General features: G+C 38.5%; 4 protein-coding genes and 1 non-coding gene across 6 annotated transcripts; 2 read left to right on the top strand and 3 right to left on the bottom strand.

The window, feature by feature from the left end:
* Positions 1-2,937: 2,937 nt before the first annotated feature.
* Positions 2,938-5,648, bottom strand: LOC106431889. The gene is made up of 6 exons (XM_013872727.3): positions 5,303-5,648; positions 5,117-5,223; positions 4,033-4,826; positions 3,770-3,905; positions 3,342-3,703; positions 2,938-3,258 (listed from the first exon to the last, which is right to left on the bottom strand). Exons 1-6 carry the CDS (start codon positions 5,616-5,618, stop codon positions 3,138-3,140), a joined length of 1,836 nt encoding a protein of 611 aa, XP_013728181.2. The 5' UTR covers positions 5,619-5,648; the 3' UTR covers positions 2,938-3,137.
* A 126-nt stretch (positions 5,649-5,774) lies between these two features.
* Positions 5,775-5,847, bottom strand: TRNAR-CCU. Its single transcript has one exon. It is a non-coding gene; the product is annotated as a tRNA-Arg (tRNA).
* Positions 5,848-7,772: 1,925 nt separating this feature from the next.
* LOC106431862 (receptor-like cytosolic serine/threonine-protein kinase RBK1) lies at positions 7,773-11,270 on the top strand. Of its 2 annotated transcripts, none has more exons than XR_007314407.1 (7): positions 7,773-8,072; positions 8,164-8,577; positions 9,697-9,954; positions 10,047-10,287; positions 10,374-10,508; positions 10,630-10,779; positions 10,859-11,270. XR_007314407.1 is itself a non-coding variant. In XM_013872701.3 (7 exons), exons 1-7 carry the CDS (start codon positions 8,060-8,062, stop codon positions 11,012-11,014), a joined length of 1,371 nt encoding a protein of 456 aa, XP_013728155.2. In that variant the 5' UTR covers positions 7,773-8,059; the 3' UTR covers positions 11,015-11,270. The 2 variants fall into 2 exon arrangements, 1 of the variants encoding a protein (XP_013728155.2); XM_013872701.3 differs by having other exon boundaries at positions 10,374-10,512.
* LOC106348120 (AP2-like ethylene-responsive transcription factor AIL7) lies at positions 11,245-14,872 on the bottom strand. The gene is made up of 8 exons (XM_013787784.3): positions 14,766-14,872; positions 14,510-14,680; positions 13,830-14,301; positions 13,498-13,580; positions 12,428-12,436; positions 12,242-12,330; positions 12,071-12,144; positions 11,245-12,001 (listed from the first exon to the last, which is right to left on the bottom strand). The coding sequence occupies exons 2-8, from the start codon at positions 14,628-14,630 to the stop codon at positions 11,491-11,493; spliced, it is 1,359 nt and encodes a 452-aa protein (XP_013643238.2). The 5' UTR covers positions 14,631-14,680; positions 14,766-14,872; the 3' UTR covers positions 11,245-11,490.
* An 818-nt stretch (positions 14,873-15,690) lies between these two features.
* On the top strand, positions 15,691-18,261 carry LOC106350447. Its single transcript, XM_022688442.2, has 4 exons — positions 15,691-15,698; positions 15,794-17,870; positions 17,937-18,053; positions 18,121-18,261. Exons 1-4 carry the CDS (start codon positions 15,691-15,693, stop codon positions 18,259-18,261), a joined length of 2,343 nt encoding a protein of 780 aa, XP_022544163.2.
* The last annotated feature ends 331 nt before the right edge of the window (positions 18,262-18,592 follow it).

The following is an 18,592-nucleotide window of genomic DNA, read 5'->3' as shown; positions in this document are numbered from 1 at the left end:
CTCTCCGGATGAAGTTAAAGAAGCTGTTTTTTCTATCAGACCTGATAGTGCTCCTGGAGCGGATGGGATGTCTGGTTTCTTTTTTCAATCATACTGGGACATCGTGGGTGAACAGATCACTAATGAAGTCCTGTTCTTTTTTGAAACTGGAGTGATGCCTTCGGAATGGAATTATACACAGATTTGCTTAATTCCTAAGAAGACTAATGCCTCTCTCATGTCTGATCTTCGGCCTATTAGTCTTTGCTCTGTTTTGTACAAAACAATATCTAAGATTATGGCATCTCGGCTCAAGACTTGTCTACCTGATATTGTCTCGCCTACTCAATCAGCTTTTGTCTCTGATCGGCTTATCTCTGACAACATTATCATGGCGCATGAAGCGATCCATAGCCTCCGCTCTCATGACTATATCTCCAGGAATTTCATGGCGGCTAAGACAGATATGTCTAAAGCGTTTGATAGAGTTGAATGGAATTACTTGGAAGCTCTTCTTTTAGCCTTGGGATTTGATGTTAAGTGGGTATCTTGGATTATGTCTTGCGTTTCTACGGTTAAATATTCTGTGCTTGTAAATGATCAATCATATGGTTTCATCTCTCCAGAGCGTGGACTGCGTCAAGGTGATCCGATCTCTCCCTTCTTGTTCGTTCTCTGTGCTGAAGGTCTCTCTCATATGCTTAACCAAGCATCGGATAATGGATCTCTGCAAGGCATTCAATTCTCTGTTGAAGGGCCAGCTATTCATCATTTGTTTTTTGCAGACGACAGTCTGTTTCTCTTCAAGGCTGACTTGCTTCAATGTCGTGTCTTTCAAGAGATCTTTAACAAATATGAAGTAGCTACAGGCCAGATCATAAACCTGGAAAAATCCTCTCTTACTTTTGGAAAGAACATTGATATTAATTTGAAAGAGGAGATACAAGTTCAGTTGGGGATTTTCTCTGAAGGAGGTGCTGGTACATACTTAGGCCTTCCTGAATGTTTTAGTGGTTCTAAGGTTGAACTCCTCAATTACATTCAGGACAAGATGAAGGGGAGGATGTCTGGTTGGTACACAAAATTTCTTTCTCAGGCAGGGAAGGAAATTATATTAAAATCGGTAGCTTTAGCAATGCCTATTCATGCAATGAGTTGTTTTCGACTTCCTAAAACAACTTGCAGGAATTTGACTGCGGCTATGGCAACGTTTTGGTGGTGCTCTCAGGAAGATAAAGGGAAAATTCATTGGCTTAGTTGGGATAAGTTGTGTGTCCCTAAAGATCGTGGAGGAATGGGGTTTAAAGATATAGAAATCTTTAATCAATCTCTTTTAGCCAAACAAGCTTGGAGAATTCTCTCTTCTCCCTCTTCCCTTCTAAGCAGTTTTCTAAAGAGCAGATATTTTCCCAATAAATCCTTTTTATCTGCTCCTTTAGGATCTAGACCCTCTTATGCTTGGAGAAGTATTCTATATGGGAGAGAGCTTCTAGTTAAGGGGCTGAGACATATGGTGGGAGATGGATGTTCTTTATCGGTTTGGTCCTCTCCATGGTTGGTGGATGGGGATAGAATGCGTATACCGCTCATGAAGAATATCCTCGTTGATCTCAACCTCAGAGTATGTGATCTGTTACTGCCCAACTCTCATAACTGGAACATCTCAGCGCTGGAAGATAATTTTTATCCTCAAGATATAGAGATCATTCTCAAGATCAAACCTGTTATTTCATCGCCAGATTTTTACATCTGGAATCACTCTCGCTCAGGGGATTATACAGTTAGGTCTGGTTACTGGTTTGCTGAAAAGGAAGCAAACAAAGAAGCTTTTGTATCAGGAAGTTTGCTACCATCCTTGAATGGTATAAAGGATCGTATTTGGTCACTTGATACTGCTCCTAAAATCAAAATCTTCTTGTGGAAAGTTATCAGTGGAGCCTTACCAGTTTCAGACAAGCTTATAGATCGAGGCATGAAGATTGATACTCGTTGTCAGATATGTGGATTGGAGGGAGAATCTATAAATCATGTCCTCTTCACCTGCACCATTGCAAGACAAACCTGGGCAAACAGCAACTTCCCTCATCCTCTTCATGGGTTTGATCCTTCCTCTGTCTTTTCCAACATCTTCTATGTTTTAAAGACAAGGATCAATACACTTGTTCCAGAACAAATAAGAAGAAAGGGTCCTTGGCTTATCTGGTCTATATGGAAAAATCGAAACTCCTTTCTTTTTGAAGGTAAGATCGCTTTAGGCCCTTCTCTTATTAGATCGATTGATGATGAAGTAGATCACTGGTATCTGATCAAGAATGCTGATAAACAAGAAAAAGCTATTGATTTGGAAAGAAAAAAGAGGATCATATTCGGATGGAAACCTCCACCAATCTCTTGGCTTAAGTGTGATATTGCTTCTGACTGGAACAATAGTAATCATCAAAGTGGTGCTTCTTGGATATTGCGGAACAGTGAAGGCAAAGTGCTAATGAATGGTAGAAGATCTTTTGTTGGAATTTCGAGCAAACTTGAAGCTTCTTTCGAAAGTTGGAATTGGGCATTAGAATGTATGAAGACTCTACACTTCAATGCTATCATTTTTGCTTCTGACGATCATGATATGATTAGTGCAATCAACAAACCCTCAGCTTGGCCTTCACTCAAGTTTTACTCCACCAAATTATCAGTATGGTTACGTGATATTGTGGACTGGAAAGCTCAATTTCATTCTCAAAAGGACATCAAGGGAGCTAAACTCATCGCTAGAAGTGTGATCAAAGAGGATCTGTTTCAATCCTATATTGCTGTTGGCTATCCTTCATGGCTTAGTCATCTGTTTAACTAAGCTTTCTTTGATTGATTTAGATCCCTTTTGCCTTTTGTATTGGCCTTTGTAAATGTTTTTATTAATATAAATTATTAGTGTTAAAAAAAAGTAAAACGTATTTGAGCCGCAACAAAGAGCAAACACTATTAAATAAAAAGTTTACTGTCTACTCCAATAACGTCAACGAGATGTGTAAACAGAGTTAAGGGGATAAGGCACAACACTTTGCACATGTCTTTATAATAAATACATTTAACCCAAAATGCTAAAAGCCTAGGAGGGATTTGTGTACACGTACAATACAAATAAGCGACCTTGGTCAGGGTATCAAATGCTATTTGGTAGGTGGAGATCTCAGCTTATCCTCTGTCTCATGTTTAAGAGAAGAGTCCCCTCCCATTAGTTGTTCGAATCCTTCAACCTTAACGGGTTGAGCCCTGACCGTTCCTGTTGTACTGCAAAATAGAATGTGGACAAAACTCTCAAAACCAAACATAGGAACCATGTGACTTTTTTGAGTTTTTGCAACGCTACTTACGATGTTTGCATTTGTGGAATTTGCATTGAAGCCAATTGCCTGAATTGGTTATAGCCCGGTTGTTGCTGTTGCTGTTGCTGTTGCATATTCGACAGTGCAGCAATCTGCTGCTGCTGCCTGAACTGCTGCTGCATCTGTTGCTGGTGTCTTGGGTTCATAGGGTTGAATGCATTTCCATCTACTGCCATTTCAGAAGGATTCTCAAGCTTTACCTGCACCAGCGGCCGATCTTTTTCCATACCCATATCAGGTCGCGGTGATGTAACTTGACGTTTACGCATTCTCTCTAGAAGTTGCTGCTGCTGCTGTAAAGATTGGGGATTAACCATTTGCTGCATCTGTGGATGCATTTGCCGCTGGATCTGCAATTTATCAAAGGACTCAGAGAAGTTAACCAAAAAACAACTTATCAATTTATGTGTACATACTTGTTGCGGTAACCGCTGCGGAGCTTGTTGCTGCATATGTAACTGTTGCTGAAGCACTTGTGGTTGTTTCTGATTTTGGGGATGATGAATCATCCTAGTACCATCCTTAACAAGCTCTGCTAAACTCCCAAGATTACTGTAAAAACGTCAAATAATTCACATGAATAAAACGAAAACTGGACCTTTTATCACTAAAATATGTAAATGAGGAGTACAAACTACAAAGAACTTGTATGAAGCAAACCCACTTAAAAGAAACTCACCTGTATCCCGTAGTATTAAGGAACATCTTAATCAGCTGCGTCGCTGAGCACTCCTTTTTGTAACTGTCAGTAAGAACCTTTAAAATACGGCCTAGTTTACAGATATGTCGGCTGACCAACTGAGAGAAGACATCAACCGGAACCTCCGTAGCACCTTCAAATCCCATTGTCAAAAGCATGCGCGCAACAACTTTCCGTGACACCTGAGCAGCTTGTTCGTCACTAAAACCCATCTTTTCAGCTTTCTTACGGCGCAAAACGCCTCTTTCTTCCATTCTAAGGTACTCAGGCATCATCCCAAGCCTCTCGATCATAACATGACTCCTGGTAGTAACTTGAGGTAGCGTATCAAGTACCCCGTAGAACTCTGTTTTAACATCATCGTCTTGTGTTTTCGCAAACGGCGAAAGGGCAGTCTCGGGTACACAGTTCATTCTAAACATGGTCTCCGGAAGAAGTATATCATCATCCGAACTACTTCCGTCGAATCCGGAGCCTGGATGTATATTAGATCTACCCATGTGGCCTGAGCTTCCGGTACTTCGATCTTCTAAAAAAGGAGCACGCTTTCTCTTATGACTGTCAACGACTCTGAGGTAAGTAGACATCCCTTCAGGCGTGCGTTTGTCAGATTCTTGTCCTCCAACAGACATCCCGTATTTAAAACCACACCTTGAAATAAACTGAGTGTACCAAGTGTCGGGTAACTCCTCATACCTGGACCTTTGAGCAAGATTGCTGAAATCAGACTCACTACCTCTCCTCCCAGAGTTAAAACTTGGCTTAGACAGGCTCTGAAAAATAAGCAAAACACAGATGCAATGAAAGATAAAAACATAGAGAACAAATAGTACCATGATTCACTTCAAAAAAGCCCAAAACTAAGACTATAAGCATAGTGTCTCACGCAATATCAGTGTTAATGGAATACTGAACAACAATGCTCAAAGATCCACAAAGTATTAGATAGAGAATCATGAAGTAACCTAATTCACTACCACCTAAGCATATAAGTGATATAAATTTAATGTTCCGCAAGGTGAATCCTTTCGAGTCAAGATCAAACAAGAGCTACTTGGCTCACCTTGGGTAAGCTCTGGTTGTGGCGAAGCCCACCGTCTCGCTGAAACCCACCTTCGGGAGAAGCGTTCTCCAAAGTGTAGTACACATCATCTCCGTGCAGCTGTAAATCTGAAACCCAATCAAAATAAAATCAACAATTCAACACCTGAAACTGTGAACAAAGCTCTATAAATAGAAATCAACATACAATTATGATTGAGCTTCGACACGGCGACGGAGGTAGCATCGGAGGACGCTGACGAAGCGGAGATTGAGTTGGATCGGAGGAAGAGCGAGGCGGTTGCCTTGTCGAACAGAAGGGCGCGAACTCGGAGCTGGAGTTGAATCTGAGCCCTAGACTTGGATTCGTCTACGCGCATAAAAGTTTCCCAGGAAGAAGGAGAGGAGAGGTAATGGTTGAATGATAAGTAGATGGAATCTCCGAGCCATGTCCGCCATACGCCGGAAGCTTCGAGTCTCCTCGCTAGATCGAAGCCTCGGCCGTCGTCGCCGAGAAGCGCCATCGTCACTCTCTAACTCTGACTTTCGATATTTGGATTAAGTCTCTGTTTTGTTTACTAGTAAATGGGCTTGGGCTTCGGCCCATCAGGTGCCCCAGAGAAACAAAAGAAGAACTGTCGTTTAAAATAAAATGAAAATTGTAAATTAAAAACAATAAACGCGCCAGGAAGGGGTCGAACCTTCGGCCTTCTGCTTAGGAAACAGACGCTCTATCCACTGAGCTACAGGCGCCTTTTGATATGTTAAAAAGCAAATAATAATCTAATATACGTCCATTTAGTCCTATCATAAATCTGTGGTCTTCGATGGTGTTGATTTGGTTATATGATACTAATGTTAATAACTTAATATGATGATTTGAGAAAACAATATCCATAAATTATAATACTTCTTTCAGTTGATGACGATAACTAGTTTTCCATGTAGACATGTCACATCCACTTTCGATGTGGTTTGGTTAGATTTTATATATGACATGTTACTAAATACAAATCTCTAATCCGTTGTTGGGTTAAGTGACTGCCTCTTTATTCAGGATACAAAATATCCACGTATTGCTTTCTTATTTGAGAAAGTTACGATTAACACACGTCACTTGGTTTTTATTTTTGATTTGATAACCATTAATTAGTTCTAGATGATTTTTTTTTTTTAAAAGCACACCATAATTTTCAACTTCAACCTAACTGAACTTCAGATTGGAACAGTGTGTTTATGACTGTAAGTGAGAATGAAAATCGGTTAGACTGACTTCTCCGATATAAACTGACTGGTGAGTTTGGTGGCCATTCTGATTTGGACTTTGGGGCCCAATAAAGAAACAGGCAGAAAATGGGATTAGATTTGGAGAGACTAATTAGTTAAGGGGTTTAGTTCACCCACTTTGCAAGATACCTCTTCTCACTACTATTACCTTTCTCCTTTGAAATTACCAGTTAACTAATAACTTTATTTAATTTGCAGTGTTAGTATTACGTTATCAAATTCGCATGTCACCAAAGGCTTCCAAAAAAATATTTTTCAGCAACAACTTCACTTACCTTGTTATCTTTTATATGTGTTTGTCTAGCAACAACTTCACTTGAAAAATATTACAACGAATAATCTACACGCAAATGCAAAAGCCCTTTTGTAGAATCTCCTAAACATAATTAAACAATTAAACTTTTAAGATAAGTCAGACTCATATACGTTTACTTGACTAGTTTCTCCCACGAAATGTATTATTCTATTGATCTTTGCTAAGCCAACATATATGTATGCAGTATGCATGAAAGTGATATATCTATATGTTAATCGTATTAGTTGAATTTTTCTTCCAGGTGAATCGTTTCTTGATAGTATAATTTGTGAACATGAACGTATCGCACGTAAGCTTCATCATAAACTAAGTTGTATTCACTGAAGTTATTGCGGAAAAGCTTGACAAGGTGCATGGGGTCCAACCATGTCGCGCCTGGTGTGCGGTTGGGATAAATGTTTTTGTAACTAAAAAGGTTCATGATGACTCGTGACTATCGTGTCGTTAACAAAAACACTCTCATAATTGTCGTCTATCTTTCTTAGTTATAAAAATCTAAAATGTTAAGTTTGATATGATATCTACCAGTGTCAAATAAATAAAATAACTGAAAACTGTAACGATGGCTTGGTCTAGGCCTCTAGAGTGGTCAAGCGCTTCTTTTGCCAAATGTTGCATGTATGTTGACGGTGGTGCCACGAGAACTGAAAACAAGAAAGCATTTCAGAAAAAAAATTGTTTGTGGTGTTTTTACAGTAATGAGCAAAAGAGTTGCTTGACGGGACCAAAGCATATAAAAGAAAACAAGATGTCAGCACGTTCACATGGCTAAATATTAAATGGCAACCGATAAATAACAGAAAGAAGCTAGCCCAGCCCAGCCTCACAAGTCACAACCATAAGCAAAGAGGGATGTCTTGTCTTCTCATTCACTGTAATTACGGAAAACGCCATTGAGCAGCTCTAGTTATATCAACCGACATCGTGTCCGTTCTTTGGAAAGCGATGTATACGCCATCGATTATCAACTCATCTTCTTCCAAATTATTATTAATTAAATTAATAATTATTGTTGTTAAAATTCAAAGTTAAAATATTCAAAAATAAGCTAAACAGAACATGACTTGCATGGGGGGTAGAGTTGTATAAATATAGCAGGGAGAGATTCCAATCCATTACAAGTCATCTTCTTCTTCATCCACTTTGCTGCTTTCTTAATCTTCTAAAAATAAACAAATTTTCTAAAGATAACAATAACAGAGTCTTAAACGAGACAAAAGAAAGACAAAACCCTCTTGTTTCCCTGTTTCTCCGGATTCTCTCCGAGGCCTCCGTGCTTCTTCCTTCTCCTCCTCTCGGAGATGGAGAAACTTTCATGAAAGCTTTGAGTTTTTTTTTAAAAAATAATAATAATTCAAACATATGGCTGTCGAAGGTAAAAATGACTAAAGTTAGAATCTTTCTGTTAATTTTCCGTTATGTTCATAAAAAAAAAAAAACTCAAATCAATCTCTGTTTCATTACAGAAATGGAGAAGAAGAAAACCAAAGGAAGCAATGAAAAAACAGAGTCCGAAGATCCATCGCCAAGATGCGTGCTTGAGATCCCAGCAACGAGTTCAGATTCCGACAACAGCAGCAGTTGCAGCTCGTGCTCGCCTGATAAATCGTCGTCGTCGCCGTTGTCCACGACCGCTACGAACGGTCGTCAATGGAACAAGATGATCGAGTCGATCAAGAAGAAATCCATAAGGAGATTCTCTGTTATCCCTCTCCTCGCCAGCTACGAGCTCACGCGCAAGAACATGCGGCGGAAACAGCCGAAGCTGTCTCCTCTTCCTGATAACGTATTCGACTGCGACCAGTTCCTTGTGGCTAAACCCTCGTGGCGTAATTTCACTTACGATGAGCTCGTCGCCGCCACCGACGGTTTTAATGCTGGTAAGGACTAGAGCTAGCCATTTGGGTTCCCGGTTCGGGTTAAACCCTTTAGCAGTCGAACATTTTCAGATCGGTTTTGGGTAATGTTGAGTTTGGGTCGGTCGAATTTCTATTTTCCCCTAAAACCCGAATCAGAACCAAATTGGAAATGGTTTGGATTTTTGTTTGGGTTTAAAATTGAAAATGGAAAACCCAAGTTAACCCGTAAAACCGGAAATAAATTCGGTAGTTGGAGTTTTTAAAAATAATTTACAATTTTATAAATAATATCTTATTATATATACTTATTTTAAAATTAAAATAATTAATATTTTATTATATTTTGTATATTTAGATATTCGTTTGTCTTTTTTGTTTGGATTCGGTTTTGATTTTTCCGTTTAGAAAAATAGGAACCGTCAAAGTTTTTTCGTGAGTCCTAATTATTTTTTCCCTAGTCTGTTTGGGTTAGGTTGTAGATGGATGTGTAAAAGAAGCAGTATATTGATAAAATATATATATATATATATATATATATATATATATTTCCAAAATCAAAAGAGTGATTAGGTTAAAAAATAAAAGATTTCTAATCATCTTGTTTTGTTATTTTATAATATAACGAACAGAAACCTATTAAAGTTAGAGAATCCAGTTAGCAGTCTACCTGTTTATGAGGTATTTAGTGCTTTCGTAATCTAATACCTTATTTTAACTGTATCGCACTATGTGTCATTTCAGAAGTCAAGAAAATAAAGATTTTACTTTTAGTTCAAATCGAATTTTAATCCAAATAGAGAAATTTCAAGGATATTTAGAGTTTGATGGGGCTCGTCAACAGAGTTTTCTATATCCACTTTTTCGGGACTATATTTATGTACTTGTTTATGATCACGGTTTAAATAGATTAAATAGAAACCGCCATATTTTCTTGAAAAATGCGGATTATGACAAAAAAAATATAGTTCACTAATTGTGAAACTTAGTTTAGTTTTTTTCGGTCTTGTTCGGTTTTCGGGGTTTGGATAATATTTATATAACCATGACCACGGTCCATGAGTAAATACATAAACTGTAAGAGACAAAAGTACCCTCCTAGTTTCTGACATTAACATGGGTCTTCTTGGGTTATGTTGTTAGAGAAAATGATTGGGAAAGGAGGACATGCGGAGGTGTACAAAGGAGTTTTACCTGACGGAGAGATCGTGGCGATAAAGAGGCTTACGAGACACGCCAATGAAGCAGAAGAGAGAGTCAGCGACTTCTTATCTGAGCTAGGGATGATCGCACACGTTAACCACCCAAACGCAGCTAAGCTTCGCGGTTTCAGCTGCGATCGCGGTTTGCATTTTGTGCTTGAATACGCTCCTCACGGCAGCCTCGCTTCTCTGCTCTTTGGTACACTCTCAATAAAAGTAAAAACTGCTTTAACACATTGTTTGGTGTTGGTTGTGTTTATGTCTTTTTCTTTAAAAAAAAAAAAATTGTAGGGTCGTCTGAGGAGGAGTGTTTGGACTGGAAGAAACGGTATAGAGTTGCTTTGGGTGTAGCTGATGGTTTGAGTTATCTTCATAATGATTGCCCTCGACGTATTATCCACCGTGACATTAAAGCTTCCAACATTTTACTTAGTCAAGACTATGAAGCTCAGATATCAGACTTTGGACTAGCTAAGTGGCTTCCAGAGAATTGGCCTCATCACATTGTTTTCCCTATCGAAGGCACATTCGGGTCAGACAGAGACTTCTGTGAAACATTTTGTTCTGTTCGATCAAATACTAAACATATAGTTTGGTTCCTTTTGTTGTTCTTACAAGGTATCTAGCACCCGAGTACTTTATGCATGGGATTGTTGATGAGAAGACGGATGTGTTTGCATTTGGAGTGTTGCTTTTGGAGATCATAACTGGTCGTCGAGCTGTTGATACAGCAAGCAGGCAAAGTATAGTTATGTGGGTAATGATCTTAAAAACTTTTTGTAAAGCTTTAACCAAAAAAATAAATATAAATTGCAAAGCATTTTCCATTTCGTAATCAAACAAAATTAATGATGAATGATTTTCGTATATATAGGCGAAACCACTTCTGGAGAAGAGCAGCGTGGAGGAAATAGTTGATCCTAAGCTAGGAAATGAGTTTGATGAAACAGAGATGAAAAGAGTGATGCAAACAGCTTCAATGTGCATACACCATGTAGCCGCTATGCGTCCTGATATGAACCGGGTATGTTCCAAAACAAAAACAAAAAAAAACAGTCTCTCACTAGTGGTTTGCATCTAATAAAAAGCAAACTTGGATGCAGTTGGTGCAGCTACTGCGTGGAGGAGGAGATGACCGGTTAGCTGAGACGCAGCAGATATCAAGAAGAAAGAGTCTGGACGGGTGTGACCTACAAGATCACACCTCTTCCTCCTACCTTAACGATCTCACTCGCCATAGACAACTCTTGATGGAGTGAAGTGAAGCAATCTCATCAAATCAATCAATTCACACAAACAAGAAGGAAGAAACAACAATAGAAAACGTTTCCTTTTCTTGCTTCATCTACTCCATTGTAAAGAAATATATCTCCCAAAGAGGGAAAGTGTGTTGTATGTATGTATAGTCTCTCAGCTTCATGCTTTTTGTCTTTCAACATGTGCTTTTTCCATTAGTAACAACTATAAAGATCTGAGGAAGATATTCATAAATGAAAACAAGAGTTATACTGATAAGCCGCCGATTAAATACAAAAACAAAGTTCACTAAAAAAACCCATAAACCACCGCTAACAAAAGAACACTAAATCACTTCCACCACTCGCAAAATACAAAATTGACCACAAAAGTTTGTCTGCTTCTTCATCCTAGAGCCTAGAGTTAACAAAAGAAAGGGATAACACTACTAACGTGTCAGTCAACCTTCTGGTCAGCTTATGGGTTAGACCATATAATTTTAGTAAGACTGGTTAGACCACATGAAGAACTGATCAGCTTGGTTCATAGGAACTGTAGGATCAGGATAATGCTGAAAGAAATTCTGGGGATGGTAGAGAACCGAAGGGTCAAACGGAATCCCACATGGGATTGAGTTAGGGTCTAGCTCCACGGAAGAAGACGGAAGCAAAAGTTGTTGGATGTTATGGTCATCAGTAGGAGGAGGAGGAGATTCAAGAGAGAGCTGCTTATGACGTTTCACAGCTGATCCTCCTACAGGGAAAGAACTATTCATGATGGCTTCAACATCATAACGGTTCATCTCAAAGTTAGTCACCGCGTTGATTCCTCTGAACTTAATGGCTGCAATGTCATAAGCCTCTGCTGCTTCCTCTTCAGTAGCGAAGGTTCCGAGGTAAAGATCTTTGTTTCCTGCAACACGGCCGATTCTTGCTTGCCAGCGACCTTGTTGATGGTGCCTTGTGACACCTCTATACATTGAAGCGCCTCTCGAGAAACCGCTACTTTTCCTGAAAACATTTTACATATTTAAAAAACATTATATAAGATATGTTATATGAATTTTCATTTGGACTAACCTCCTGATGGATGCAATGAACTCTTGCTTGGTCATGTGATTCATTTCTTCCAATTCTTTTGAATAACTTGCTATCTAAAATTAGACATAAGCATAAACAAGTTAAGCAGAGTTAACATATAAACGCAAACAAAAGCAAAAGTTATTATAAAGAGTGAGAGAACATAAAAACCTGAAAATTGGTAGTAGCAGCAGGACCCCAGTATTTTAAAGCTGCTAAGTCATAGGCTCTAGCTGCTTTATCTTCTTTGTCATAACCACCTTTATTTTATACCAATCAAAAATGAACCATCAATTTGTCAAGACTCGATTTATCTTTACATTAAACTGTCAATAGAGTACTTATGATCTTGCTTACCTAAGTACACTGTTGATTTGAAGCCGGGATTACAAATGAAGGTACATGCAAAACATAGAAAAAAAAAACAGGTTTAGCCAATACAAGGATCATTTACAAAGTTAGCAGAGCTGACCTCATGTGATTTGAGTCTATTTACTTGTTATAATTCATGGGGACACAAACAAAGGACTGGTTTAATCTTAGGGTCAAAGCTAGATTCCTCTCGTGTGTTCACAGCTTTTACGTCACAACTTTGCTTTTGTTTATGATGTGAACAAAACATACAAATCAATCTGACAAGTTATACAGACATAAAGAAACCTACACATCAATCTCATAAACCCCAAAAAGATTCTTAAAATTTCAATTTCAAAACCCAAAAGCTAGCAAAAGAACACATTGCATAGTGGCTAAAATAGTCTTACATCACATGCCTAAATAATATCTTTGAGCATTGCACATCAGATATTAATAATAATGGGATAAAAGGGTCAAAAGTGGGGTCTAAAAACATGTCTATCAAGAAACATATATTGCATCAGTATTGGGTCCCCCCCCCTCCCAACCCCTATCAGAGATTTTTGAAAGAAAGATTTGTCTAATGAAGAAACTGAACAAAAATGGCGGCAGTATTGTTATGAAAAATTCAATCACAAATATAAATAAATATACATATTCTATTCTATTATTGTTAGTCCTTTTCGTTTGAATTTCCAGTTTAAAGTTTGGCCCTTTTCTCCACAGAGTCTATCAATCATCACAGAGAGATAGACATATAACCAGAACGAAAAAGCTTTAAAGTAAATTAATATATATATGAAATCTTTTGCATGCATTATTTATTTTCATTCTTTCTTTATTGCAGCAGAGCATTGCACTGCTTCCATACTGAGACAACAAAGATAAACTGATCTTCTTAACGCTTTGCTAACACATGAAAAGTTAGATAATGTGTTTACCCAAAATGATCTCAATCAACAGTTGCTTACTGGAATGCAAACATTCAAAGATGCTAAATCAAGCAAATGATTCATATGATTTTTTTTCAAATTTTATTTAAATAATAGAAAGTGAAAAAAACAAATTACCCTGACGTCCTTTTCGGGCTTGACCTTCCCTCCTACAGCTGTTGTCCCAAAGATGCGCTTCGTATCTTCCCGTCCATCTATGTCTGCATCAATCAAAACTCTATTTAATCAAAAAATATCAAAACTTTGAATCTGTATCTCATAGATAGATCTCTTTAGCATTTATTCATCCTGCTACATTTGCATTTCCAATGGTAAAGAAGTTAACTTTGATTAGCTAACTATCAATATTTTCCTCACCCTTAAGAAAAAGATCCAAAACTTTGAGATCTCAACGTTGCAAGAAAGTAAAAAAAACTTGAGTTAATATGCACTATGAATCTACTATTTACCGTGTGACACCTCGGTAAATCGAAGTTCGTTGTCCAAATGATTCAACAACCTTCTTCTTCTTCTTCGTCGAATCATCAGTTGATGTTGTTTCCACCGCCTTTGCTTCCTTCTTCGAAACCGTAACCTTTCTACTGCTTTTGACTCTCTCGCCATCAGTGTTGTTTACCGCTAGAGACAAAGCTCCTTCCTTGGTGCAACCCTCCTTAACCCCTCCATCCACCGCCTGGAAATCGTCGTGTTGATGATCGGAGAAGAGACCTGTGACTCCGGTGTGATGACGTGGATGGTAGAGAGAAGAAGAGTCTAGCGTCTCCGGGTGGTTATCGGGGAAACGGACGAAGGAGGAGGAGGAGGAATCGCCGAGAAAGTCTTCGAGCTTGGGAATATGAGTGGGAGAATGGGTTTGCGGGTTGAAGAAAGACGCTAAAGGTGTTGAATCCGCCATTGATGTCTCAGCTTCTTCTTTCAAAACTTTTCAATCAAAAACACACATAAAGTTAGCAACTTTAACTAATAAACACAAAAGCAACGAAGGGTTACAGTTAAAGATCTCTCTCTCCTTTTTTTTCTCGGGGAAAAAGACAAAAAAAAAGAAAGCAAGTCACCGAGAAAGGAGGCGGTGAGTGAGTTCACACACGCGTTATACGTCACCGGGAAGAGAAAGGAGGAAACTTTTTACCATACAAGTTGTCGATGAGGTAAGGAGCTGAAGAATCGTCGTCGTAAGAGACGAAGTGGGGATGCTCAGGTGATTTCATCATCTCCATTGGTGACAGAGCAAACGTTAACCAATTCGCCATCGTGAGAGAGAGGTTTCAAAGTTTGAGACTTTTTTTGATGTGAGGAAAATCTGCGGAAAAGGACAAAAATAAAAGATTAATGAAAGCAACTCACAGGAGAAAATAAAATAAAGCTGATAAAAGCGTAACAGTCACCTTTAGCTATATAGTAGTAGTAGTAGCTTTAGAAGTTTTTGACGAAGAAGCGATGCGCATAGGAAGAAGACGAAAAGGAAGAAGGATAATTAGAGAACAGGAGATCACTTTATATAGAGTGTGAATGCGTTGAGAAAAGAAAAAGTGGGAACGGTTTCTTCTGTATCGACCGGTGTAAACCGGAAGGGACGAAAGAGTGACGCTTTCGCTTTTGCAGAAATACCATATCATTTGCTTTTAATTTTTTTGTTCAGTTAAAAGGTAACCAAAAAGATAATTGATTAAGTTAAGGTTTAGGTTATACCATGTAGATATATGTCATAAGTTAAATGAATTTGAACCCAACAAACTTTATTTACATCAACACCAAGAAATCAATCGAATTATTACTTAATCGGCATGGTAATTAATTTTAGACTGGTGTAGTGATTTAAACCTCGAACTATTTATTTTTCGGAAGAAAAACCTCGAACTATAATTTTAGGCTTTTAAACCTTAAACTATTGATTTCTTAGTGTCGTTAACCCTCCGTCGACAGTGTTAGCTTTTCTCAACGGAACTCCGTTAAATTAAAACGAAGCGTTTCATTAAATCTAAAAAACGTCTTGTGTAAGAAACAACACAGTGTTTGTCCAGAACAGCATGAAGTCTTTTACTTGACTCTAAAATCTCTTTCACGACATAATTCTTTAAAAAAAAATCCCAATTCACTAACCCTAATTGCGATGAAGGGCTCTTGATTCTGAGATTTCAAGTGGGTTTCTGAATCAGAGAGTTTTCGGGTGGGTTTCTGAATTGAAGAGATTTCGGATGGGTATTTGGCTTGATTAAGTATAAATCGAAGGAGAAGGACCCAACTTTTGAGTGAAAAAGGCGACATTTATGTTCATAATTCTACAGAGTTGAAGCTTGTTGTAGGTTGAAGATGAGAAGGTAATCTTTTTTGTTTCTATTGTTGTTGAGTTTCTTTTTTGTTTCAAGCCACGAATTTGGTTTCATTTTTTTTTTTTTTTGGTTTCTGTTTACAGAACTATTTTCTTCCGACTACACCTTGGAGGATATTGGGGCAGTGATGGTTTATACAACGGTGGAATTACACGAAGCATTAGGCTGGATTGTCAGGAACCGACTTTGGCAATGTTGAAGCGGATGGTGTTGAGGGCTGGATATGCAGAGAATATGTGTAAGTTTGCTTACTTCCCATCTAGAATAATGGGTCAGAATCGTAAGGATGTGTCTACTGATAGCGATGTTATAGAAATGATTCAGTGTTCACAAGAGATAGAGAGTCTGAATTTGTATGTGGTTAGGGAGGATGATCCTTATTTAGATGATGTTCTTATTGGGGATGATGTAGAAGAGGAACCTGAGGATGATGCACACATTGATTTCTATCAGAATGATTATGTTGACAGTGATGATTCAGATGATGATGATGAAGGTAGTGTGATAGAGTTCTTTGTAGGGCAAGAGTTTGTTTCAAAAGAAAAGTGCAGGGGAACAATTGAGAAGTATGCTGTGAGAGAGAAGGTGAACATCCATTTTCAGAAATCAGAAAAGAAGAGAGTAGCGGCTATATGTGCTCAAGAGTGCTTCAAGTGGAGACTTTTTGCATCAATAAACAGCCAGTCAGATAAAATGGTGGTGAGGTCGTATAAAGGAGAACACGATTGCTATCCTATAGGTGTTGTCGACCTGTACACTGCACCAAAAATAGCTGCTGATTTTCTCAATGAGTTCAGGCACAATCCGAAGTTGACAGCTGATCAAATCATGCAGAGGTTGGGTATAAAAGGTCTCCGGGTTACAAAAACCAAGTGTCAGAGTGCAAGACAGATTATGAAACATATCATTGAGGATGAGTATGCGGAGCAGTTCACAAGAATGTATGATTATGTGGAGGAGTTGAGGAGGACAAATCCGGGTTCTACTGTGATATTAGGAACAAAAGATCGAGTTTTTGACAAGTTCTACACTTGCTTTCAGTCTCAGAAGCAAGGTTGGAAGAGTGCTTGTAGGCGGATAGTACACCTTGATGGGACCTTTCTCAAAGGAAGAATGAAAGGGCAATTGTTAACTGCTGTGGGAAGAGATCCTAATGAGTCGATGTATATCATAGCATGGGCTATTGTACCTGTCGAAAATAAAGTTAACTGGAAGTGGTTTATGGAGTTACTGCGAGAAGATTTGGGATTGGAGGATGGTAATGGGCTTGCTCTCTCTTCAGATCAACAGAAAGGGTTAATCTATGCCATTACAGAAATCCTTCCTTATGCAGAGCACAGAATGTGTGCTAGACACATCTTTGCTAATTTACAGAAGAAGTATAAACAGATGGGACCACTGCATAAGACGTTTTGGAAGTGTGCTAGAGCGTATAATGAAACTGTTTTTTGGAGACAACTTGAGAAGATGAAGAACATAAAGCTAGAAGCGTATGAGGATGTGAAGAGGACCACTGATTCTCACTGGTCTAGGGCATTCTTTAGTGACACCACCAAGTCGGCTGCAGTGGAGAACAATATCAGTGAGTCATATAATGCAGTGCTGAAAGATGCTCGGGAAATGCCTATTATTGCATTGCTGGAGGAAATAAGACGCCATATTATGGCTAGCAACTTGGTTAAGATCAAGGAGATGGAAAGTGTCACAAGCTTGGTGACACCAAAGGCATTGGCGATTATGGAAAAACGTAAGAGGAGCTTAAAGTGGTGTGCTCCGCTGTCAAATGGAAGAGGAATATATGAGGTCGATCATGGGAAGGACAAGTTTGTGGTTCATGTCAGAGATAATACATCTTGTACTTGCAGGGAGTATGAAGTTAGTGGGATACCTTGTTGTCATATCATGGCTGCAATGTGGGCTGAGTATAAGGAAACCAAGCTTCCGGAGACAGTGATATTGGATTGGTATTCAGTGGAGAAGTGGAAACTTTGCTACTCATCTCTTCTATTTCCTGTGAATGGGATGGAGCTTTGGGAAACACATAGTGATATTGTTGTTATGCCTCCTCCGGACAGAATCATGCCTGGAAGACCAAAAAATAACAACAGAATCAGGGATCCAAGTGAAGAAGCTTCTCAAAATTCTAATAAGGCATTAACGGTAATCAACCTCTTACCATATATATTTTATCAATTATCAACCTCTGACCAAAGCTTTTTAATGCAGACTTGTAGTAACTGTGGAGAAAAGGGACACAACATACGCACATGCCCAAAAGAAGTGGTCCCAAAACCACCAAAACCACCTCAAGAGTTTCCTTCTTTTCATGCAAATGCTGTTATGGTAAGTGTTTCCTTCTTTTCATACTATTTGTTGTGGTTTGAAAGTGAACTGATTTTTTTTTTTGCAGACATGTAGCAATTGTCAACAAACCGGACATAACAAGCGTAAATGCAAACTTGATCCTGTTCATAAGCCAACCAAACTGCCTCGAGGAAGACCAAAAAGACAGCCGACCACAAACCCGACCACAGACCTGACCACAGACTGAAGTTGTTTGTTGCTTGGCTTTTTTTATGTTGCATTTGCCTTTTGGTGTTTTAATTAGGATGATTACACTGTTTGTGTTGTTTTGATGATGATGTTTACTCGGCTTTTATTCTTTTGACTCTGAATTTTGTTGTTTTGCTTAGGATGATGGTTCTTTTGTAATGCTATATTTTTAATTTTCATTTTGAAAGGCAAACAAAATATCATGCGAATATTGAAGTAGATAAAGTCTTAACATAATTCAACTTACACATCCAAACAACAACAATGTTTAATACATAAGCCAAACAACAACGATGTTTAATACATAAACGAAACAACTACGGTTCTGC

This window comes from Brassica napus, chromosome A6 (assembly GCF_020379485.1).
Source record: "Brassica napus cultivar Da-Ae chromosome A6, Da-Ae, whole genome shotgun sequence".
Classification (NCBI taxonomy): domain Eukaryota; kingdom Viridiplantae; phylum Streptophyta; class Magnoliopsida; order Brassicales; family Brassicaceae; genus Brassica; species Brassica napus.
Note: the sequence above shows the minus strand (reverse complement) of the source record. Positions and strands in the feature narration are given on the sequence as shown.